The sequence below is a fragment of the Vicugna pacos genome, chromosome 28, assembly GCF_048564905.1.
Source record: "Vicugna pacos chromosome 28, VicPac4, whole genome shotgun sequence".
Lineage (NCBI taxonomy): Eukaryota > Metazoa > Chordata > Mammalia > Artiodactyla > Camelidae > Vicugna > Vicugna pacos.
In genome coordinates, this window is record NC_133014.1 from 10,905,325 (window position 1) to 10,931,543 (window position 26,219).

Consider the following 26,219-nt stretch of genomic DNA (forward strand, 5'->3'; position numbering starts at 1 on the left):
ATATAATATATATATATATATATAATATATATATATATATAATATATATATATATATATACACACACACACCAATATATGTAACAGGAATCCTAGAAGAAAGGTGAGAGGTTGGGGAAGAAAACACAGGAAAAAGTAGTGGTCCACAACTTTCCCATTTGGTGATAACCATTAAAGTGCATCCAAGAGGTTCAATGAACTCTTAAGTAAGATAGACTCAGCGAGATCCACACCAAGATACATTAGCCACTAAGAAAATAACTAACTATATAGTTTAAAAAACCCTGAAATGTTACACTAGAAAACACCTATTTAATAAAAGAAAAGGCAGTAATGAAGGAATGGAGGGGGTGGTGTAAGACACATAGAAAGCAAATAGCGATATACAGACATAAATCCTGCCTTATCAGTAATTTCATTAAATGTAAATGGGTTAAGCTCTCCAGTCAAAAGGCAGGATTGGCAAAATGGATAAAGAAACCAAAACAGCTATGATCCAATTCTATGCTATCTACAAGAGACCCACTTTAGATTCAAAGACGCAAGTAAAAGTGAAAGAAGGATGGGGAAACTCAGAACTCAAGAGAGAAATAGACAATTCATGAATAATAATTGGAGCTTTCAATCTCCCATTTTCAAGAATGGATAGAACAACTAGTCAAAAGATCAACAAGGAAGCAGAAACCACTATAAACCAACCAGGTCTAACAAATATTAATAGAACACTCAACCCAGCAGTAGCAAAATATACATTTTTCTCAAGTGCATATGACACATTGTTGGGAATAAACTAAATGCTAGACCATAAAGCCTCAGTGAATTGAAAAAACATTCAAAAGCCTGGGAATAAAATGGGAACTTCCTTGACTGGATAAAAGGTATCTTTGGAAAAACCCACAGCTTACATCATATGTCATGAAGAAGAACAAAGCTTTCTCCCTAAAATCAAGCACAAAACAAAGATGTCTATTGGTGCCACTTCTATTCAACATTGTGTTAAGGGTTCAAAAGGAAGGAAGAAAAGACAGGGAGAGAGGAAGGAAAAAAGGAAGGACATCTAGATTGGAAAGGAAGAAATATAACTCCCTTTTTTTGCATTTAACAAGAACTTACATATAGGAAATCTTAAGAAATCCACAATACCTATTAGATCTAATAAATGAGTTCACACAAAAGTGCCAGAAATAAGATCAATATATAAAATACAGTTGTATTTATATACACTATAAATGAGCAATTTGAAAATTAAGAAAACAATTCCTATGTCAACATCAAAAAGGATTACATACTTAGGAATAAATTCAACAAAAGAAGTTCGTTTGCACACGATAAACTAAAACATATTTGAAAGAAATTAAAGAACAGCCAAATAAATGGGAAGGCATCCCATGGTCATGGGTTGGAAGACTATTATTGTTAAGATGAAAATAGACCAGATTGATCTACAGATTGAACATAATCCCTATCAAATAGCTCAGCCACCTTTTTGTGCAGAAATTGACAAGCCAATCCTAAAATTCAAATGGAAAAACAAATGACCAGGAATAGCCAAAGCAACCTAGAAAAAAAAGAACAAAGTTGGAGGACTTAACACTTTCTGATCTCAAAATTTATTACAAAGCCATACTAAGCAAGACTGTGGTTTGGCATAAGGGTAGACATATAGATTAAGGCAACAGAATTGAGAGTCCAGAAATAAACCCTCGTATTTATGATCAATTGATTTTTGACAATGTGTTAAGACAATTCAGTAGTCTTTTTAACAAAAGCTAGAACTGAATCCCCACATGCAAACGATGAAGTTAGTGCCTTTCTCATACCATATACAAAAATTAACTCAAAATTGGGGTTGGTGGGAGGTTATAGCTCAAGTGGTAGAGCTCATGCTTAGCACGCACGAAGTCCTGGGTTCAATCCCCAGTAACTCCTCAAAAAATAAATAAGTAGACCTAATTACCCCCCCCCGCAAAAATGAGTCAAGAGCCTAAATGTAAGAGCTGAAACAAAAACAAAAAACTCTTAGAAGAAAACATAGGTGTAAACCTTCACGATCTTGGATTAGGCAACAATTTCTTAAATATGCTATCAAACAGCATAAGCAACAAAAGAAAAAGGATAAACTAGACTTCATCAATGTTAACAACTTCTGTATTTCAAAGGACACAACCAAGGAAGTAAAAGATAACCCACAAAATGGGAGAAAATATTTGCAAACCATGTATCTGATAAGGTCTAGGATAGAATATATAAAGAACTATGAAGACTCAGCAATAAAAGGACAACCCAATTTTAAAGCGAACCAAGAGTCTAAACAGACATTTCTCCAACGGAAATATGCTCAGTGTCACTGGTCATTAGGGAAATGCAAAAAGTCACAATTAGATACTACTTTCCATGTACCAGGGTGGATGTAATTTTAAAAAAACAACAGAGAATAACATACTAGTGAGGACATAGAGAAATTGGAATCCTCATATATTGCTAATGGGAATGTAAAATTGTACAGCTGCTTTTGGAAAAACTTGGCAGTCCCTCAAAAAGTGAAGCATAGAGTTACCATACGATCCAGAAATTCCATTCCTAACTGTAATACCTAAGAGAATTGAAAACATACGTCCGTACAAAAACTTGCGCATGGCTATTTCTAGCAGCATTACTCGTAATAGCCAAAAGTGGAAACAACCCGAATATCCGTCAAATGGTGAATAAATAAACAAAATGTGTATCCATGCAATGGATGGATTCCTATTAAGCCGTGAAAGGAATGAAGTACATGCTGAAGCACGGATGAACCTTGAAAGCAGTGGAGAGATAATAAGGACGCTCAACCCTTTTAAGACGTAAAAGAAGAGAGAATTCGTGTGGCAGCTGAAGAGATCAGTGATTTGTTTTTGTTTGCTTCGTTTGAACAGCTTTTCCAGCAAGTTTGTATGCTGATGGAAATGACAGCTCCTGCAACGATCCTCTCATTCTCTGCCTTCCAGGAGTCCCTGACCAAGGGAAAGGGAATGAAGAAAGAGTTCTCCTTAAAAGCAGCAGACATTGTAAAGGGAGAGAAGGAGGAATTTAGATCACGGCTGCACACATCTTGGGAGATTTGGTTATGTCAATATAAGACAGAAACTGAAGATAACTTTTTAAAAGAGATACAGGAATGGAAATTACCTGCTGACTTGGTAAAGGTGAAATTGGGGCAGGAGGACACTTTTGGGAGTGGTGAATTAATTCATTGTCTTAATTGTGGTGATGGCTTCATGTTTGTATACATAGGTCAAGACTTATCAATGTGCACACTTCAAATGCTTGCAACTTATATCAATCATACGGCAATACAGAATACAGCTGTTAAACACATACAGATACACAAAAGATGATGTTGATAGACAGCTGCAGGCATTCCCTCATGAAATCCGTATCTAGGGAGATAAGTGCTTCATAAGAACTCACAGAGACTTAAAGGATCTTAAGGCTAGAATGCACCTGGGACGCCCGCCTTTCCCCCCTCCCCAACCCCCGACCCGTTCAAGACTCTCAAGGTCTAGAAGATGCGGGGAGTGGGTAGTGACCACTCCTTGACTGTCCTAGTGACGAGCCTTTGCGACTGAAGAGTTGGGTGGAAAGAGCAGGCAGTTTGGTGCCCAACATCGGCTTTTTCCCTGAAGCCTGGACTCCAGCTGGGTGTCACCTGAGGGTCTGCATCAGCACTGATCGCAAAGCGGTCAAGGGGAATAGAGGGAAATCTCTGATGACCGCTCTCCGCCGGTCCTAACAGCGTGAATAAGAGCGGAAGAGGTCACACGCCGAACTGGGTGTGGAGCGGCTTTCCACCTTCCGAGTCTCGCCCAGGGGGCATTTGGGGCGGGCAGACCACTCTCTGATTCTGTACTGTTTTAATCCGGCCCGTTCGCTCCACGGCATTGGTTTCAAGTCGACCCTGTAAAGGCGGAGGGCCCAAGACCGCCGGAACAGGAGGAACTACATTTCCCAGCAGGCTGTGGGCGCCCGGCCTCGGCCATTCTTTCCGGCGCGTGCAGAACTGTCCTGGTTCCCGGTGTGGAGGCGGACGCATGGATCCCGGCAGCCGGTGGCGGAACCTGCCCAGTGGGCCCAGCCTAAAGCACTTGACCGACCCCTCTTACGGGATCCCGCGGGAACAGCAAAAGCCAGCGTTGCAGGACCTAACGCGGGCGCACGTCGAGTCCTTCAACTACGCTGTGCGCGAGGGGCTGAGCCACGCGGTGCAGGTGAGCGCGGCGTCCTCCCGGGCTCCCCTCTGCTCAGCGTTCGCCGGCGCCGCTACCCCCTGCCCGAGGAGGGCGGAGGAGAGGGGCCTGGCGGAGCTGGAGGGGGGAGACTGGGGGTCGGGGGTGGTGGCGTGTGAGGACCTGGGGGAGGAAACCCGTGGGAGGGGGTGAGGCTCGGGGCCTAGGATGGGGAGGAGATCCAGGAGGCGGGGGGAGTGGGCCTGGGCCGAGGTTGCGGGGAGGAGCAGCACAGGCCGCGGGCAGGGGTCCCACAGAGGTGGCTAGGGGGAGGGTGTCACAATATAATCCCAAATAATTGTACTTCTTGACTATGCTAGGCTCAGCGCCGGGCTGTGTTGAGGGAGAGCGATATCATTGAGGCATAAAAGTGAAATTCAGTAAGAAACGTTTAATCCACAGTGATTGGTAACATTACTCGGTACCGTTTGCTCCACGTGAAAGTGATTGGCCTGGAGGGTGATGGTAGCAGAGCTCGAGTGAAGATGGTGCGGGAGGGTCTCATTTAGTAAGCATCCCAGTGTTCCAGGCCCTGGGCGCTGAGGATAAGAGACAGTTCTTACTTTTGAGTGCTCGGGATTGTGTTTTGGGTGGAGGTGATGGAGCCGTGAAGGCAGCCGATGCCAGTCCTTGAGAACCGGTGTGTAGAGTACTTCGGGAGGGTAGCTAACCCAGGTGTTTGAGAAAGGGCAGGATGACATGTATTGAAAAAGACAGTGCATTCGCTCCAGGGGATTCTACCCTGAGCTTTTGCTGGGTAGGACTTGTGTTATGAGAGGGATGGGAATAATGTGGAGAGCTGTGCCACTCCCTGATGTCTGAACTCTGTTCTGCAAATAATACGGGAGACGTTGAGGCTTCTATGAAGATTAATATTCCTTCACCTTTTTGCAAAAGACAAAACTTTTTGCTTGGTGGGAAATAATTTCTATTATGCCTGGACTCTTATTGTGTCATGTCTATGAGAAAAATTATACATCTATTTAACAGTTAATTGGCCCTGGGTTTTATTAAAACGGTGAAAAAGAGCCCAGGATTGAGATGATCAAGGAAGGCTTGGTCTAAAATAATGAACCCCCCACATAAGAGATTTTATAGATAAAACGTGGACCAGCAATTCTCAAACTTTTTGTTCCCTGGACCCCTTTCCACTCTTAAAATTTTTGAGGGATTCCGAAAGAGCTTTTGTTTACTCTGTTAGAAGCTGAAATTGAGAAATTTTAAAGCTACTAATTCATTGAAAAATAAACCAATTCTATATTAACCTTTTTTTATTAAAAATATTTTTTTCTTAAAAAAATTTTTTGTATATCTTTTCAATGTTTGGCTTACTAGAAGACAGCTGACTCCTTATACTGCTTCTATATTCAATCTCTTATAAAATGTTTTGGTTGAAGTAGGTGAAGAAAATCTGGCTCAGATAATGATGCTGCAGTTTAGCTGGTACCATGATACTTTCTGAAAATGTTGTTCCATAAAACACAGGTAAATGTCTAATATTTATAAAGCCCAGGGGAAAATAGCCTTCGTCATATACTGTTTGCCTGGTTTCTTTGGAGTAAATTCCTCCATTCTGTTGGCATGTCTGTCACTGTCATCTTTTCAGGATGCAGTAGATTCTCATTATTTGGGAATTCCATATTCGCGAGTTGCCTGCTCACTAAAGTTTATTTGTAACCCCCAAATTAGTACTCACCAACATGCACAGAGAGAAAAAAAAATTTGAGTTGCCTGGTGTGCAGCCATCTCAGCTGAGGTCCAATAAGGTGCCACTCTTGCTTCTTGTTTCAAGTTCTTACACTACAAATAATGATGTAGTAGGAGAGAGATGCTCACTTTTTAAAGCAAGTTCAAAATGTCCTTTTCAAAGTTTGCTCGGTTTTTCCCATCCTTATGCTTTTTGTTGGTGACTTTGCTGTTTAAAATGGCCCTCAAGCAGAGCGCCAAAGTGCTTTCTAATGTTCCTCAGTGCAGAAAGGCTGTGATGTGCCCTGCAGAGAAAGTGTGTGTTGGATGGGGTTTGGTCAGTCATGAGTTAGTGCTGTTGGCTGTGAATTCAGTGTTAATGAACCATGACATGTATTAAATAGGATGTCCTTAAGCAGAAACACACATAAAACAAGGTTATGGATTGATCAGTTGATGAAATGTCATGTCCGAGACTTGCAGGAACCTAAGTTTGTACTTCCCCTAAGAACAGTTCAGAATTTATTATGTTGAACAAGGAGAATCGATTGTGTTAAGATACAGATAGTGCAGCTGTGTTTGAGAAAGTGAATCTTCTCATCGCCCTTTAAAATTTTATTTTTTTATTTTTGATGGGGGGTTTACTTATTTATGCTTCAGAGGAGGTACTGAGGATTGAACCCAGGACCTTATGAATGCTAAGCATGCGCTCTGCCGCTGAGCTATACCCTCCCCCCCAATCTCCCTTTTTTAAACAAATGCTCTAGAAAAAGAATATGAAAAGGAATATATGTACGTATATGTAAGATTGAAACATTACACTGTACCCCAGGCATTGGCACAACATTGTAAACTGGCTTTACTTCAGTTAAAGCAAAAAAATACTACATTAAACTAATGCTCTAACCTGGTAATACCCTGTAATGAAGAAGAATAGGAAAAGGAATATATATATACACATATAACTGAATCATTGTGCTGCACATCAGAAACTAACACAGCATTGTAAATCCACTATACCTCAATTGAAATAAAATAATAAAATAAAATAATGCTCTGTTCTGAAATCAGAAATATATGTTACAATTTTCTTTTAGAGTAGGGTGTTAAATTCTAAAGTACCAGTGTTAGATAAAATTTAAAAATTGAGGAAAAAGTCAGCTGAACTCACGTGAAGGTGGAGAACCCCCCTTATAGTCTTAGCTCGTTTTTGGCATTCTTGTTATTCTAGCACTAAGGCTAGGAGGTAGTTAATAAGGAGGAGAGCTCACTGATACCCCTTGCTCAGAACAGCAAAGCTTCCCGCAGGAAGTGGTGCAGAGAAGCAACTGCTGTGGAAGGGGAGGAACCACCGTGGCCATCACCTTCCCGCTGGCAGGGCTCTGGCTTCAGTATGAGGCCACGTGGAATGAAATGTACCCATATCTGCCTAAAGAATGGCATTGGGAGGGAATGTATAGCTCAGTGGTAGAGCACGTGCTTAGCATGCACGAGGTCCTGGGTTCAATCCCCAGTGCCTCCTCTAAAAATATATAACCTAGTTACCTCCTCCCACCAGGATAAAAAATAAATAATACAATAATAAATAAATAAAATATATTTAAAAAAAAGAATGGTATTAGAGTGTCAGGGCCTAAATCAGGAGGATGTGTCCATCTCCTTGCCCTGTTAGCAGGAGTCCCATTTTCTTGCCATACACGCAGAGGGTAGAGGGTAAGAACAGAGAAGGCAGGCGCTCGGTTCAGAGGACAGCTTTGTTCTGTGCACCATGGCATACCTGGAGCCTGCTACAGAGTCTGGCACGTAGTAGACTCTCAAAAACGTCTTGAGTTAAGGCATTGTAGTTTTAGGTACTTAGCGAGAGTATGAGTAGACGGGTTGTAGCTTTGGCTGTCTTTTTAGATGCATCTGTCATATTGGCATTTCAGCCCTCAATGCTTGTAAAACACATGGGATTTGAAGGAGTCGTAGAGAAAAAGTGCTTAGGTGATGCAAGCAGTTAATAGTGTGAATTGTATTTCAGGCGATACCTCCCTTTGAATTTGCTTTCAAAGATGAGCGTATCTCTCTTACGATTGTGGATGCTGTCATCAGTCCACCCACAGTTCCGAAGGGGAGCATCTGCAAAGAGCTCAACGTTTATCCAGCAGAATGCCGGGGCCGGAGGAGCACCTACCGGGGAAAGCTGACCGTGAGTACAACTCACCCGTTGTACATTTTTGACAATAAACCTGGTGCCTAATAAAGTTTATACCAGAATTCTGCTTTGTTAGTGCCGCCATCCAGGAGATCCCATCTCTTCAATCTAAAGCACAAAATCACTTAATTTATGGTCTTCTGCCTTAATCTTATAAAACAGTCATTTGTTCTTGTAGATCCAGATATTTCCTCTTTTATTAAGTAATTTTTTTTCTCTCTTATTTTCATTTAGGCCGACATCAGCTGGGCAGTGAATGGAATCTCAAAAGGAACCATTAAACAGTTCCTTGGCCATGTTCCCATCATGGTGAAATCCAGGCTTTGCAACTTATACAGCCTTCCTCCAAAAGCCCTCATTGAGCACCACGAGGAAGCAGAGGTACCTGCCGGGGCCTGGGCACAGAAAGGCCAGGTGACAATAGAAGGCGCCTGAGTTGGGAGTGAAAAGACAGGAAGCTTGTCGGGGGTGGGGGGGGATGTCTGGTTTTCTTTCTCTGCATCAGTCTCCAGATAGGGAAAATGCAGCACTGACGTCCTGTCGTGGAGACTTGATTAAATCTGCACTTTCCAGGGGATCCGCCCTCCCTCTTGCCTGAGTGCACCTCTTCTGCTAGGAATGAGGGTCATGTTTGCAGTTGGGCAGATTAATATTTATAGTTAGTTATTTATCTTTGTTTAACAAATTATAATTCATCTCTTTGGCAGGAAATGGGAGGCTATTTTATAATCAATGGCATTGAAAAAGTCATCCGAATGTTAATTATGCCTCGCCGAAATTTCCCCATTGCAATGGTCAGACCGAAATGGAAAACCAGAGGACCTGGCTATACTCAGTATGGTAAGTCGTAGTGATTTTTGTAATGTTCTTTTAGAAAAGTTTAAGCTGTCTTATTAAAAAGTAAATGCAGCCAAAGAGAATCTTTGATATTTTTCTCCCGTAAACATAAATTGTTTGCTTTTCTATTAAGCATTTCTGTATTATAATTTCCTAGTGGGAAACCTGCCTTCTACTGTGTTCACTTTTTTTGAAACTGGACACATGTACTTATGTTACTGCTTTTGAAGCTGAAGGCTGGCTGACTTGGCTGGAGGTGCGTATGGGTCTCAGAAGTCGTCTGGTTCGGGGTCTGTGGCACTCCCCTTGGGGTCCCTGGCTGACGGCCACCTGGCCTCTGTTTGATCGCACTCTCCGACAGTGCCTGGCTTCATAGGATAGTATTTTGCATTCTTGAGCCCTACAGGTAAACAATTTATTCTTATAGTTGAGCTAAAAAATCAGTGTCTAATGGTAGCCCGTACACACTAAGGGTAATGGCGTCTTGACGAGTCAGTGTCTCGTCATTCATCCTTTTGTACCACACAGTGCACTCTGTCTTAGCAGTCTTCGTCTGAAGCTGAATTACCTTAAAATCTAAAATTCTGCTTTTCTCCATTCGAGCTCTTGGATCAAGCCACTGTCTCGACCAGACTCCACAGGGTGGTAGAGATATAAAGCATATGTGACCAAACTGTGCAGGGCTGTGGGCATATAAAGTGCTGTAAGACAAGGACACTTAAACAGCAGGGACCTACGATACAGCACAGGGAGCTACATTCAATACCTTATAATAACCTATAATGGAAAAGAACCCAACAAAAGAATATACATATGTGTGTGTATATATGATGTATAACTGAGTCACTCTGCTGTATACCTGAAACTAACACAACATTGTAAATCAACTATACTACAATTTGACAAAAAAAAAAGATAGACCCTGCTCTGGGAGGAAACTGAAGTTTCATTAAATTCATAGCTTCAGTTACTTTGAGTGGTTTTCAGCCCACAGAGATTTTGCACCCTGGGGGACATTTGGCAAAGTCTGGGTACATTTTAGTTACTGGTCTTGTCCTAACTTAGTGGTTTGGCTCTAATTATTTCTAAGAGACTTAAAATAATTCAGAAAAAAAAAATGTTTGAAGCCGGCATAGCAGTGCTGAGTGTCTGATGTTTGGCTCTGTTGGTTTCAATAGGAGTTTCAGTGCACTGTGTGAGGGAAGAGCATTCCGCCGTCAACATGAACCTTCACTACTTGGAAAACGGCACAGTTATGTTGAACTTTATTTACCGGAAAGAGCTGTTCTTCCTTCCTCTGGGATTTGCGCTTAAGGTGTGACTTACTGAACTTCTTTCTTTTGTCGGGAAGCGGGTCGTTGGAAGTGGGACCCTGTGCAGAATGGAAAGGCCGCCCTCGTCAGAGTTCATGCGCTGTGCTGGCTGTGTGCTGCTCCAGGGCAGAGTAGATCAGAATTCAGTGGCTGAAACATCACTACACATTTCTCTCACAGTTTCTGCGGCCAGGAGTTTGGAAGTGGCTCAGAATTGGGGCAGTTCTGGCCGGGGTCTCAGGAGGCTGCCCTGTGAGATGTCAGCAGTGGCTGTTGTCATTTAGAAGGCTTGACCGGGGCCGGAGGATCCCCTCCCGAGTTGGTTCACTCATGGCTGCAAGTCAGCTCGGGCTGTTGGCAGGAGGTCTCAGCTCCTCTCCACGTGGGCCTTCCCACGGGCTGCTAGAGGTGGCTGTGTTTCCCAGAGAGCTGGCCAAGACAGGAGAACGAGGCGGGAGCTGCAGTGCCCTTTATGACCCAGTCTTGAGAGTCACACCACATTCCCTTGGTCACAGCAGCCAGCCCTGATTCAGTGCGGAGGAGCCCAAGGTTGTGGATGCCAAGAGGGCGAGGCTCATTGGGACCATCTTGGTGTGTATCATACAAGCATTGCTGTCGTCTTGAAAAACTTACTTAGATTCAGCAATAGAGGAGTGCTGATTTTTTTTTTTAGAATTGTTACTAAATGATTAAGATGGTTTAGTCATTATTAGTGATTAAAAAAAGAACCTTCTTTTCTGTTTTCTAGGCACTTGTCAACTTTTCCGATTATCAGATTTTTCAGGAGCTTATCAAAGGAAAGGAGGATGACTCTTTCTTTAGGAACTCAGTATCCCAGATGTTAAGGATTGTAATGGAAGAGGGATGCTGCACACAAAAACAGGTCCTTAACTACCTGGGTGAACGCTTCAGAGTGAAGCTCAGTGTTCCTGACTGGTACCCAAATGAACAAGCTGCCGAGTTTCTGTTTGAGTATGTGTGCTTTTGCCTGAACTGTTTCTTGGGGGCAGAGGGTGTGCACGGGTCCCTGTATTGATTGGCTGGTGCATCACCTGGGAGTCAGAATGGCCCAGGGGGTTGGATTCTGGCTTAGCAAAGTAGGGGCTCGCTTTGTTTCTGCAGCCATCCTCACCTTTCTTTTTTTGGTGGTTTCATTTGATTTTATTGTCCTTTTCAAATTTCTTCTTGAAGTAACTTCAAACTTGCAGAATTGCTGCAAACGTAGTACATTGGATAGTCACGTTCACTAGTTGTTGACTTTTTTGCTACTTTCCTTTATTAATTTCCTTGCATATATGTCGTTTTCCTTTCTGCATCATCTGAAAATTGCAGGCTTCACATCCCTTTATTTCCCCCAGGCTAGGACTTTGTCTTCTGTAACCGCTGTGTAATTATTACAGGAGCCCTGCTCTGGACCAGCACCCTCAGATCTGTAGCCACGAGCCACATGCTGAGCACTTGAATGGCCAGTGCAACTGAGAAACTGAATTCTTAATTCATTTAATTTTAATCAATTTAAATTTAAACAGCCACACGTGGCCCAGCCCTACCACGTTGGCCTCCACAGCTCTATTCTGTTCTTTTGGTAATGCTGTCAGTAAAGGTGAAAAGCAATTTTTCGAAAATGTGTAAGGACTCTTAGGTAAACAGGGACTGGGGACCTTGGTTAGTGGGACATCACGCAGTGTTAGCAACTGAATTGTTTTTAAGCTTTTTCTTTCTGTTTTGGCAGCCAGTGCATCTGTATCCACTTGAAATCCAACACTGAAAAGTTCTACATGCTTTGTCTCATGACCCGGAAGCTCTTTGCTTTAGCCAAAGGGGAGTGCGTGGAGGAGAATCCGGACAGCTTAGTGAATCAAGAAGTCCTGACACCCGGTCAGCTCTTCCTCATGTTTCTGAAGGTACGTGCAGGCTGCTGTCACCTCCCGTGGGACGGCGTGGCTGGATTCGGCAGTATTGTTTTCTGCATGTTTATAATTTCTAGTTTGGGCATTTTATGTAAGTTTTTTTTTTTCTGTTTTTGTTTGTTTAGCTTTAAGGGACTTAAGCAATTAAGGTAGCTTGTACCAGGTTCAGAAATTTCTTTTAATGTTTTTATAAAAGCTAAGTAAAGGCAATATCAAATCTTGGTCATAACATTAATTAATGATAAAGTGTAAACGGCCTATTTCCATGCATACAGTCAGTCCCCATTATTCACAGAGTCTGTATTTGTGAATTCACCTGCTTGCTACAGTTTATTTGTAACCCCAACGATACCAGTACTTGCAGCGCCCTCATGGTCACTTGCAGACGTACACAGAGAGCAGTAAAAAATTGTTGGGGCCTCCTGATGTGCATGGTCCCAGCTGAGGTCTTAATGGGGTGATGCTCTGCCTTCTTGGCCCTTACGCTATAAACAAGGGACTCCCAAGTGCCATGCTTTCACATTTTTGTGCTTTTTGTTGGGGTGATTCTGCTGTTGAAGATGGTCCCCAAGCTCAGTGCTGAAGTACTGTCTAGCGTTCCTGAGCACAAGAAGGCTGCTGCGTGCTGTATGGAGAAAACACTTGTATTTAACAAGCTTTGTTCAGGCATTAGTTATGGTGGTGTTGGCTGTGAGTTCAGCGATAAGAAATCAACAATGTAAACTAAGCTGTCACTCAACAAACACGTGTAAACCATGGTTAGGTGTTGATCAGCTGATGAAAATGTTGATGATCAGAGACTCCCTGAAACCTAGCCCTGCATCTCCCCCAGGGAGCCGTGGTCTGTCCTCGTCGGTGGGGCATGCAGGGACGTCGTAGGGCGTGATTACTGTAAACAATGAGGACTCCATGTGTCTGTGTGTGTCTAGGGGGACAGTGCTGGCATGACACCAAAGTCATTTTACAAGAAAGATGATCTGGGGTGGCATTTTATATTTTGAATATTACCCCTTAAAAGATTTAATCTAAGAGATAACATAATAATGACAGGGAAGATGGAGAGGACTGAAGTAAAAATTGCCAAATTCCTTATCTAGTCAGAGGTCCTGTAATGTACGGCTTCCTGTGGAAAAGTCTGTCGTGAAGCTTAAATAAATATTCAGGTGCCAGCTCATAGTTCATGCCCAGTAAATGCTAGTTAACCACAGGGAGGCAGTAGGCAGCCCCACGATAGGGGAGAGGAAGTTTAGCTCGTCCTTTCCTCTTCTCTGTCTCTTTTGTTTTCTCTTTCTTTTCCGCTGTTTCAAGTTTTATAAGATAAGAAAGTGTCCGTCTTTCCTACTGGCTTGCCAGCTGTCCTGTATGCTGTGTGTCGTCTGGGGACTTTGAGCTCCTCTCAGTGTTTTTGTTCTTGAGACGACAGGCTGCTGCTTTGGCTCAAGGTTTGGTTGTTGCTGCCTGTTTCTGGGATTGAAGTTGCTTTGATCTCTTAATAAGAGCGTTTGAATTAAAAACTTTTTTTTAAGGTCTAAGCAAGCCAGCTTTGACTTTTTTTCCATTAGTGTGGATCATCTGAATGAGGAGTGATTTTACTCCATCCCAAGGGATCTTTGATGATGTCTAGAGACATTTTTGGTTGTCACAGCCTGAGGGTGCTACTGGCACCCAGTAGATGAGGGCCAGGGAGGCTGTGAAACATCCCACAGAGCACGGAACAGCCCCCCACCACAAAGAACCATCCAACCCCGGGGCCACCGTTCGAGGCTGAGACACCCTGAGCTACAGACGTTTGTATGTTCTGTCTTTAAGAAATGCCTGACCTAGAATAGCACACTGAAGAGCTGTTTTTCAGGTTATAATTTAGATGTTTTCCATGTCAAATGTGTGAATTAGTGAGCCTTTGTTAAGGAAGTGTAGATTATATAAAAGTAAATATGAAACTTGTAATTAAAACACCTAAAAATTTAATTTTTTTTTCTTATTTCAGGAAAAATTGGAAGCTTGGTTAGTATCTGTTAAAACAGCCATAGATAAGAAGTCTCAGAAGACCAATGTGTCCTTGAACACGGAAAATCTCATGAAGATTTTTACTATGGGAACAGACCTTACAAAACCATTTGAATATCTTCTTGCTACTGGGAATCTGCGTTCTAAAACGGGTACAATTAAATGGATAAGCTTTATTCAGTCATGATTTTCAAATGATTTGATTACTGTAGATTTTATATATTGTTGAAAGAGGTTCTTTTGGAAAGTAAACTTCTCTGTCTGATGAAAGACAGGCTTCAGGTTGTAGATTTTGACTGGCGAACACTGGGCTGAAGGGGTGCGGACAAGCTGTCTGTCTAGCCTGAATCTAATTTTAATAATCAAATGCATTTCCTGTGCTTCCTTCTAGAAAACTGAAGACAGGTTAGCTATCTGAAGAAAGGTTAACTAGATGGGTGGCTAACCCTGGAGGCATCCCTCCCTAAACCAGTTGCATCAGAATGACTGGAAAACCTTAAAAAGTGATTATTAAGGGCCCAGAATTCTGCCTTTTTTTTTTTTTAAACAGATGCTGCTGGTACAGGTTCTTGAAGGGCTAACAAGTATTGTGTGTCGTCCAGCCCTCTTGGACGAATCCCATTTAATTACTGGCTATTGTATTACTCCGTTCATGTTTTCCCACAGAGGAGGTACAGTGGAGGAGATAAGGAACCAGTCGAGCTGCTGCAGTTTTTGAAATCTAGGGGTTTTTACTACTTTTGTAGACTCTTCCGCTCAACAGAGCTGAGTAAACTTCGTGATAACCCACTCTGTGATGTCTAGTGTGGAGATTTTATCATCTTAGCAGAACTTAAAATACAAACAGGCTTTTTTTCTTTTTCTTTTAAGTTGAGTCCATTTTCAGTGACTTTTGTTTTTTTAAGGTCTTGGCTTCCTGCAAGATTCTGGACTTTGCGTTGTGGCCGACAAGCTGAACTTCATACGCTATCTCTCCCACTTCCGCTGCGTGCACAGAGGGGCTGATTTTGCCAAGATGAGGACCACCACAGTCCGCAGGCTGCTGCCCGAGTCCTGGGGTTTCCTTTGCCCCGTGCACACCCCCGACGGGGAGCCCTGTGGTCTGATGAACCACCTGAGCGCCACGTGTGAGGTCGTCACTCAGTTTGCGTACACAGCGTCTGTTCCGGCCCTGCTCTGCAGCCTGGGTGGGTGGCTAAACGCTCTTGTTTGGTTGGGTGGGTGTTAACAGGTACAAAGCTATCAATTTAGGCTTTTGGCGAGGCTGAACAGCGAATTCCTGCAAGATTGATGGATGAAACACGATAGATAACCTGCGACACTTTGTAAAATACTTGCTGTCTCCCGAAGGCATTTGTGGCTCATGGAAGTGTGTTCTTTACCTAATTAGAGGTGATTCTTGGTGTTTGCGGTACTTCTGTTCTCTGAAGTCACCCCCGACACAGAATTAGCAGACACTGAGCCATTCACTGCTCCTGGGGAAACAAAGGTTAGGTTCCTGCAAGCCTCATCACAACACTTTTCATCAGCTGATTGATACATAGCTTTGTTTTATGCGTGTTTCTGTTTAAAGACACCTTATTTAATATATATTGTTGATTCATTAGCATTGAGTTCTCAGCCAACAGGGCTATAACTATAAGCTTATCTAACATGCAGTTTTTCTGTAAGGCTCGGCACAGCCTTGTGCTTAGAAACCCGCACTGTAGCCCTATGCTTGAAGGCCGTTTTACACAGCAAAGTCACCAACAGAACGCGCAAAGATGCAAAAAATATGGCACTGCCCAGAGTGCGGAAAGCACGCTTGTCTACAGTGCGAGCTGAAGCAAGCAGGCAGAGCGTCACCTTGTTTGACCTCAGCTGGGAACACGTGTGTCAAGTGACTCAAAATTTTCACTGAATCTCCTCAAGTGATCAAAAAAGTGCCACTAATATTGATACTGGGGTTACAAATAAATTTTAGCAAGTAGACAAATTTGCGTTGTGTGAATCATAAGGATGAAATGTAATTTTAGATTTTGCGGGGAAAGTTAGTATGTTTACATGGCTCAGAAATCAAAATGTCAAAGGCGCACAGGGCAAAGCCTCCCTTACACCCCCGTCCCCCTGCTGCTCTCCCCACAGGCAGTTAGACACACTAGATTGCGGTGGCGGGGAGGGGGTGTCCTTCCTGAAATGATTTAGAAATTTACTCAAGCAATACAAAACACTCCGGTGTAGAGAAAGGATGGCCAGCAATCTAAAATGATGGAGCAGCCATCGAACCCACCTGCTGGGAAGTTTAAATGTTGGGAAAAGCATCCGACGTGTTCACCCTGTCTGTTCACCTCCCCAGGGGTCACTCCAGTTGACGGAGCGCCACATCGACCATACAGCGAGTGCTACCCTGTGCTGCTGGACGGGGTCATGGTTGGCTGGGTGGACAAGGAGCTGGCTCCTGGCATCGCCGATTCTCTCCGACATTTTAAGGTATCTTGAGTCTCTGAGTTGTTCTGTCCCTTGATCTTAGGTTTTCAGGCCTTTTCTGGTTGTTGAGGTAGCCCCAGGTTGTTCTAGAATGGGCAGGGGCTCTGGAGGTCAGAAGCTGATTGCAGAAGCGCCCGTACGTTCTCTCTGGTGGCAGCGTCTAGCTTTGTGCTGATCTCATCAGTTGGGGTCAGTGACAGGTACTTGACCTGTATGCATTTTTTTTGTGTGTGTGTGGTTTCACTGAGACCCTTGTCTACTAATCTATCAGATTTTTAACTTGTTTTTCTTCATAGATACTAGTGACTTACAGGGGACCTCGAAGTATGGACTTTATATTTCAAGTAATATTGAAGATACAAGTCATAACCTGTTGCCTTCTGGATCTTGAAATACACTTGTAAAGTTATTATTGTTTGAATAACGAATCTATAGAATTTCCTCCTAATACGAGTCTTTGTTGCTTAGATAATGGCCTGTAGAAGAATTGTTTTGGCTGTAGGATGAACTTGTGGTTTACACTCTGTCCTGTTGTGTTTAGTTTAGTTGGTTTTTTTGCTCGTTTTCAGTTGTTTACTTTTGATACAATTTTACACTTAAAGAATGTTCCAGCAGTACAAAGAGCTCCCCTGGCCCCATCACCCAGATCCCCCAGTTGTTATCAGCCCCACCTACTTAATCATTTGTGTGCTATTTATAAATACTATGTACATTTTTCTTCTGAACTATTTGAGAGCAGTGCACACTCATGTCCCCTTTTCCATAGATTTCAGTGTATATTTCCAAGAGCAAGGATTTTCTTTTTATTAACCCCAGTATATTTACCAAATCAGGGACGGTCAGGTTGGTGGAATCCACAGCCCATATTCGGGTTATACCAGTTGTCTGAGTAATGTCTTTTATAGCTGTTTTTCTCCTCCTGGCCTGTGACCCTGTCCAGAATCACATGTTTCATAGCGTTGTCATGTTTTTTCAGTCTCCTTCAATCCAGAACAGTTCCTCAGCCCTCAGTTTCTTGACGCCATTTTTAAGAGTGCAGGCCGGCCGTGTGGACGGTCTCTTGGTGAATGTAGCTTCCTGTGGTGAGACTCGGGATGTCATTTCAGGAAGCACTTGATGTCGGCTGGTCTCATGACTGGTGACATGAACCTGAATCACTTTAAGACTCTGTCCTTTAGATTAGTCCACTGTACTGTTACTGATTTTCTCTGTAATAAGTAATTTGTGGAGAGAGATTTGGAAGCTCTGTGAAAGCCCTTTTCCTCATCAGATTTTCTCCCGCAAGTTGGATTCTTTGCAGAGAATTATTCTTCCACTGATGATTCTTTGCTGAGTTAATTATTACCGTGATGGTGGCCACATGGTTTTTCCTAGCTCCATTTGTTCTGTTTATTAGTTGCTATTATGTAAGGTGGAGCTTTCCTCTCTCCGTTTATTTGTTTCTTTATTTGCATCAGCCTGGGTTTATAGATGCTTGCTTTATTTTGTGAATATTCTGTTACTTTCGTTTGTTTTGGTGCTCAAATTATATCGGATTTGGCCAGTGGGAACCACTCTGGACTGGTCCCTGGGTTTTATAAATGTATAGAACAAAAGTTACCATTTTAACAATTTTTAAGTGTGCAGTTCAGTGACATGTATGTAAGTACATTTGTATTGTTGTGCAGCCATCACCATCATCCATCTTCTGAACTTTTTCATCCTCCCAAATGGAAACTCTGTACCCATTCAGCAATGACCCTCAATTCCCCCTTTCCCCATGAATTTGATTTTGCTAAGTACCCCATGTAAGTGGTACATAAGAAGTCATATAATACTTGTCCCTTTGTGTCTGGCTTATTTCACTCAGCATAATGTTTTCAGAGTTCCTCTGTGTTCTAACATGTATCAGAACTTCCTTCTTTTTATGGCTGAATAATATTCCTGTTTGTGTGTGGGTGTATACCAGTTCTTTTGGATATATATACCTAGAAGCAGAATTGCTGAATCCTATAGTGAATCTATGTTTAATTTTTTGGCATCTTTGGAGAAAAAATTGTGAGATTTTCTTCCCTTAGACATATTGAGTGTATTATATTAATCCATTCCCTAATAATGATCATTCTCTAATACTAATGGTGAATAGTGAGTCTTAAATTCCTGGAATAAATCTCACTTGGTCATTATTTTAATGTTTAAATACTAATAATTTCTTAAAGGTTAATGTTCTAAGATTTTTAAAAAATCAGCATTCACAAATCTGCTTTATAAAAAAGAATTAGAAAGTCTTCCTTAGTTCTCAGTGCTCTGGAGCAGTTTGGGAAGCGTTAGGTCATCTGGTCTTTGGTCTCCAAGAATCCCTGTGAAACCACCTGGCCCTGGTGCTCTCTTTTTGGGGAGCTCCTGGATACCTTTATGTCTAATACAGAAACTGGTCTTTAAACTTTTTACCTCGGCTGAGGTTTGTTTTGGTAACCTGCATTTTCTCTCTTTCACAGAGATATGCAAAGCAGACCCATGATTGAAAGATTTTGTTTCAGTGTTTTTTTCCCCCTTTGCCATTTCTTACTCAATATATTCATATCTCCCCCTCCTTTTTTTTCTTGATTAGATCAAGTAGTGGGTGCTGTAACTTAAAAACTGAGAATTTTAATTCGTTAATTTGAACCTTTTTCTGGACTCTGCCTTATTATTTTCTGGACTCTGCCTTATTAATTCCAGGTTTTATCTTTAGTATTTCTTTACTTGTACTTTTTTGTCTTCTTTTTTTTTTAGCTTTTGAGCTAAGAATTTAATTCATTTATTTTCATTCTTTCGTTTTATTAAAAATGTGTTTAACTGTGAACTGCCCTAAGTCCTGCTGTACAGGTTTCATCGTTTTTTTTACATTTCTGTAATTTTAGTTTGTATTTCTCCTTTCACCCGGGAGTTAGTAGATGGTTTTTTGGTATGTTGTTTGTTTTTTAATTCACAGGTGGAAGGGCCTTTTCATTGAATACATTTAAAAATAAAACCGGTAATCCACTGTATTTTCGACATCAGAGAATAGACTTCCATTTAGTACATCTACACACACATTCTTCGGTCACCTTTTCCCCAGCCTCAGACATTACCAGTTTGCCTGACGTGGGACTGAGCCCCCAAGAAAGTAGGGCCTTTGCCAGCTCTGGATTTGGGGTGAATGGTCATCTGTGTGCGGCTGAGACTGGCAGGGCACTAGGTTTGTTACCTGCATAACTGATTTCACTTCTTAAGATACTGCTTTTCATGTTTGCTCTCATCCTCCGTTGTGCCCGCCTCCTGGGTGGCGGGGGATAGATATAAAACACGTCACTTATTCTGTACTGAACTCTCTTTTTTTGAAAACAGGTGTTGAGAGAAAAAAGAATTCCCCCCTGGATGGAGGTGGCCCTTATCCCCATGACAGGAAAACCAAGTCTCTACCCAGGATTGTACCTTTTTACCACCCCGTGTAGACTGGTGCGGCCTGTGCAGAATTTGGAATTAGGCAAAGAAGAGCTGATTGGAACTATGGAACAGGTACACAGACTCTGTGATTGTACAGGATACAACTTTCAGAGACTTAGTAACTTTGTTTTTTAAAGTGTTACTGTTATAGTAACGGTCAGGCATTTGGAAGAAAGCTTATTTTCTGGCTCCTCTGTGACCAGCATGAAGCAGTTTCCACGCTCATCAAACCTGAGAGAGGGTTGGTGGTCACGTTCCCTGCCTTTCCCATCCCGCCCACCTCCGAAAGTTCTCTGCGCCCAGCTCTGCCTTGGGTAGTAAGACTGAAACATTGTTGGACTCATTCACAGCCTTTGCCTACATTTTGCAGTTGCAAAGCCATGGGCTTTGTGTTACTTCAAAAAATTTGCCTGCTTCCTGTCCCCCTTCACAATTGGACCAGGGTACATTTGGACCGCAATATGTAAGGCAGGTGGTGTTTCTAACTGTGGATCCCCTCAGTGTTCATGATGCTGAGTGGAAGGCTTTCTTCCACGTCTGTGGGTACTAAACGCTGACAGGTCGACAGCAGGAGTTCATGAATGTTAGCAGCCACAGTTATCCTTATTCCTGGAACTCCCTCACCCTTCCTCCTGTCCAGATCTTTATGAACATTGCCATCTTTGAGGATGAGGTCCTGCCTGGAGTTACCACCCACCAGGAGCTCTTCCCTCACAGCCTGCTGAGCGTGATCGCCAACTTCATCCCTTTCTCCGATCACAACCAGAGTCCGAGAAACATGTACCAGTGCCAGATGGGTAAGATGGAGGGGAGGGTGGTGGCTGTCACATGTATGGAAGAAACATGCTTGGAGTTTTTTAATTTTGAAATAATTTCAAAATCAGAAAAGTTAAAAGTTGCAATAATAGTACACAGAGTCCCATGAACCCTTTATGTAGATTTCACCTCATTGTGCTGTTTTCCATTAAAGGTGAGTGGCAGACCCAGTGCCCTTTGGCCCTGAACATTTCAGTGTGTATTTCCTAACAACAAGGAGATTCACTTACATAACCAAGGATAGTTACTGAGATTAGGAAATCTAACATTAATATTATTATTTTATGGTCCTTATTCACATTTTGACCAGTTGTCCCAAAAATATGGTTCATGGCAAATTTTTCTGTGTAGCACCTAGTCTGAGATCACACATTGTATTTAGTTCTCTTGTCTATTTAGTCCTTCAAGTTAGAATAGATTGTTAGTCTTTCTTTGACTTACATTTTTAAGAAAAAGATAATTTATTTTGTAGAATGTCCATCAGTTTGGGTTTGTCTGAGATCTTACGGTTAGATTTTTGAAGAGGACAAGCCATTATCATCACCCCCAGCCCCATCATTATCACTTTTAGGGCTTTTCATTCGTGCCTGGTGACTCATGTTTCCATGAAGTGTAATTTCAGCCTGAAATTTTCAGCCTAAAAAGCTGCTTTTTATATTTTTTAATTGTTGCAGGCTGCTGGCTACAAATTCTCTTAGTTTTCATTTCTCTGAGAATGTCTTTATTTCTTCTTCACTTGAAGGAACTGGATAGATAGCTCTGATTTGACAGGGGGGTTTTGCTTTACTTTTTTTTTTTTTGTATGCCTAGTAATACTGGATTGTGTTGTGGATAGAAAATGGTGTGTTGTTCCTGTGAAGTGGGCTGGTTTTTGGATTACTGGAAGCCAGCTGAACACAGCAGCTGCCGTGCGCTCTTCTAGCCATAGGCTGGCTGCTCACGTCTGTCCCACGCATGCATCGTTCCGGAGTCCACCAAAGATTTGGACTCAGTTTGTGTGCACAGTTTAAGGCTCTCCCTTTATGGTTCTGGCCTTTCTGAAATTCCTCCCTTTACGTTCCAGTTGCCATCATGCTCTGAACTCTGTTCCTTGTTCTTCAAGCCAATAAGACTGGGTTTTTACGGGTTTCTAAGTTGTAGCCACTATATTGACTGGGCCATCAGGCAAAAAATAAAAAAGAAAAACATTAAAAACTGAAAAAGCTGTAAATTCACTCAGTGCAGTTCCTTTTGTCCAATGTTAATCCCTTTTCAGTTTCTGACTACTTTGGTTACTCTCCAGTGCTTTCAGGTAGTGTGTGTGTGTGTGTGTGTAATTGGTTTTTGTTTTTTTCTGGATCTTATACTTACATGTTGAGGGTAATATTGTAGGAGTAGTCCTCTACTGCAGGAAGCTGGAAGTTTTTCAAAAATTCATATATATATATATATATATATATATACACACACATATATATAGATAGATTATTTTTAAATCTTTTTTTAAAAACCTTTATTTTTTAACTTTTTTTATTGAGTTATAGTTAGTTTACAATGTTGTGTCAATTTCCAGTTAAAATCATTTTGTTTTGAATTGATTCTTTGTACTGTAAGGTAGTATAAAGAATTTTACCTACTCGCTGTACCTCACTACCCATGATTAACAAATACTGACTTTTTGCTCTGTGTGTGAGAGCAAAATTAATCTAATGATTTACTCATTCCCCTATGATGAATATTTAGTTTCCAGTTTTATATGTCACCTTTATAATCAAGGAGGGAAAAACAAAATGCTAATTTTTTCCCCTTTGTAGGTAAGCAGACGATGGGCTTTCCCCTTCTCACTTTTCAAGACCGATCAGATAACAAACTGTACCGTCTCCAGACTCCACAGAGCCCTTTAGTGAGACCATACATGTACGATTATTACGACATGGATAACTACCCAATCGGGACCAATGCCATTGTTGCTGTCATTTCTTACACTGGCTATGACATGGAAGACGCCATGGTAAGTTTCACCAAGAGATGTAGTTCCATTCTTTTTCATTTGTAACTTTTTAGTTTACTGTGAGATCATCGAAGGAGTATTTCTGTGTCCCCTGGTGCACGTGGGTGTTCTGTTAAATAGTTAATTCCTGATCTAAGTTAAAAGTGGCAAGCCTCAAGGGATGTTACTAAATACTCGTATGCACACAGCCTGCATGCTTGAGAGCCTGGCATGAGTAGATGTCGAATGAATGTAGTCTTGGAAACACCTACCGTTTATGTTTATGCGTGGTTAGATTTTAAGCCATTTATACCTGTCTGAGCTTTAATAGCACAGGTGGTTTGGAAAATGTGGACAGAGTTTTAAAATCCAGAGCCAGTTACCCTAAACCAAGTGTTGTAATTCTCACTGGTTTTATTTTGAAAGCCCTCGTTTGGCCTCCGTCTCTTAATGAGTTTTGGCTTCGCAGATTGTGAATAAGGCCTCTTGGGAGCGAGGCTTTGCCCATGGAAGTGTCTACAAGTCCGAGTTCATAGATCTGTCTGAGAAAATTAAGCAAGGAGATGATAGTCTGGTGTTTGGAGTCAAACCCGGTGACCCACGGACCCTGCATAAGCTGGATGGCGATGGCCTGCCGTTTATTGGAGCACAGCTGCAGTGCGGAGACCCGTACTACAGCTACGTCAACCTCAACACCGGGGAGAGCTTCGTGACCTACTATAAGTAAGTCTGCACGCCGGCGCTATTTGTCAGAGGCTGTTTCTCAGTGAAAGTGCTGGAGGTCAATGAAGGTTATTTCTCCGCAGAAGAATTCTGGGAGAAAGTGTAAGTGGTGGCTGAGTTACTAACTGTATCGGTGTTTCTTAAATGAACGTTCCGTGTCTGTTGTGCTGCCTTTGTTTTTCTGCTTCTCTTATAGTCTCTTACTACTGATGAGTTATCTGTGATTTATTTTAATCCTGTATCATTCAGGGCGAGGGTATAGCTCAAGTGGTAGAGCGCATGCTTCACGTGCACGAGGTCCTGAGTTCAATCCCCAGTACCTCCTCTAAAAATAAAGGAATAAACCTAATTACCACCCCCCCAAAAAAACACTGTGTTATTCAAACTTGATCATCTCTCATACACATTGTTAGTAATGTTTCCTAGCTGAAATGTTGAATTCATTGTTTCCTATTAAAAATAAATAATTTCAGGCTTATTTTACGACTAAAATCGGTTTCAGTAGTAGGTCCTCAGTTGCCTTTCTTGCTAGCATTCTTGCAGATAACACGGTTCTGTAGTGAACATAATCAGTGGGGTCCCACATAATTCATGAGTACTTTGAGGGGTACCAGCTCTATTTGTATTGGGGAATAGAGGTAAGAATAAGTTTTGCAAATATCCTTTATGAAGCACTAAATATTTCAGTAAAACTTAGTGTCTCTATACGTTTAAACAAATATTTTGACTTTCTGTACGGTTTATTTTTCCCTAGGAGTAAAGAGAATTGTATTGTGGATAACATCAAAGTGTGCAGTAATGACACCGGAAGTGGCAGGTTCAAGTGCATTTGCATCACGATGAGAATCCCTCGGAACCCAACTATCGGGGATAAGTTTGCCAGTCGTCATGGGCAGAAGGGCATCTTGAGCAGACTGTGGCCCGTGGAGGACATGCCGTTCACCGAGAGCGGGATGGTCCCGGACATTCTGTTCAACCCCCACGGGTTTCCATCCCGCATGACCATCGGTATGCTGATCGAGAGTATGGCAGGGAAGTCGGCAGCTTTGCACGGCCTCTGCCATGACGCCACACCCTTCACCTTCTCCGAGGAGAACTCTGCCCTGGAACACTTCGGGGAGATGCTGAAGGCTGCCGGCTACAACTTCTATGGCACCGAGAGGCTGTACAGTGGCATCAGTGGGCTGGAGCTGGAGGCAGACATTTTCATAGGCGTGGTCTATTACCAGCGCCTACGCCACATGGTCTCAGACAAATTCCAAGTGAGAACAACAGGAGCCAGAGACAAAGTCACCAACCAGCCCATTGGGGGAAGGAACGTCCAGGGTGGAATCCGTTTTGGGGAGATGGAGCGGGATGCCCTTTTAGCACACGGTACATCTTTCCTCCTTCACGACCGCCTCTTCAACTGCTCAGATCGCTCAGTAGCGCACGTGTGTGTGCAGTGTGGTAGCTTACTCTCCCCGCTCCTGGAGAAGCCCCCTCCGTCTTGGTCGGCCCTGCGCAACAGGAAGTACAGCTGTACCCTGTGTAACCGCAGCGACACCATCGACACGGTTTCTGTGCCTTACGTCTTCCGGTATTTTGTAGCTGAACTGGCAGCTATGAACATCAAAGTAAAACTGGACATCGTTTAACTGGACGCTGGCGTTTTGGGTCAGGATTGCTATCAGATTAAAGTAGAATGTGACTTTAGTTCAGTGGGGCTGTTAATAAGTTACTCTGGAGTTTTTCCAAGGTGGATAGAGCTCTCAGCCAAGACCTGGAGACGACGAATCAGGGTTTCTGAGTCGCTTGGGTATAATAACTACTGAAGATGATTTTCAGTGTATTTGTTAAAAAATTCTGTGTCTTTAAAAACAATACACTGATAAATAGAGGGATATTCAGGGAAAACTTTCCAACCCCAGGTTCTTTGTATCCAGCCTTCAGGATGCAGTGATTGTCAAACATTTGTGTCCATGTAAAGCAGAGCAGTCCAATGTGAATACAATATAAGCCATATATGTAGTTTTATATTTTCTTATATCCACATTAAAGTAAAAACAAAAGGCAGAAATATTTTTAACAGCTTTCTTTAAGTGTAATTGTTACACAAAAATGCACATATTTAATGTATATAACTGGGTGGGACTGAACGTACGCGTATGGCTGTGAATGATCCCAGTCATGGTAATAAATGTCACCTCCCGTAGTTTCCTTGTGCCTCTTCAGATTGTTTTTTGGCTTTTTTGTTAAGAACACTCATCTTGTATCAGTGGGACTTTATACCCTTTAAAATAGCAACTCCCCAGCTCCCTCTCCCTTCAGCTCCCTTCAAAGATAACCACCATTCTGTCTCTCTGAGTTTATTTTAGATGCCGCATAAGGGGGAGTTCATACAGTGTATATCCTTCTGGAACTGGCTTATTTTACTTAGCAGCATATCCTCCAGGCTCATCCATGTTGTTGCATATGGTCTCCTGTTGATGGACATTTGCATTGTTCCTTTTTTGGCAACAGATAAACTTGTATACATTTGTACAAATAAGATGCTTTTTTTTTTTTTAGTGATTAAGCGACTGATTTGCAACTTTTATTAAAATAA

At 42.2% G+C, this 26,219-nt stretch overlaps 1 protein-coding gene across 1 annotated transcript; it reads left to right on the plus strand.

The window, feature by feature from the left end:
• Positions 1–4,006: 4,006 nt before the first annotated feature.
• Positions 4,007–25,826, plus strand: POLR1B (RNA polymerase I subunit B). Its single transcript, XM_006203831.4, has 15 exons — positions 4,007–4,243; positions 7,971–8,138; positions 8,379–8,525; positions 8,852–8,984; positions 10,160–10,296; positions 11,043–11,266; positions 12,027–12,198; positions 14,192–14,363; positions 15,117–15,398; positions 16,547–16,680; positions 20,026–20,196; positions 20,765–20,921; positions 22,734–22,930; positions 23,379–23,632; positions 24,387–25,826. The coding sequence occupies exons 1-15, from the start codon at positions 4,067–4,069 to the stop codon at positions 25,267–25,269; spliced, it is 3,408 nt and encodes a 1,135-aa protein (XP_006203893.1). The 5' UTR covers positions 4,007–4,066; the 3' UTR covers positions 25,270–25,826.
• Positions 25,827–26,219: the final 393 nt, after the last annotated feature.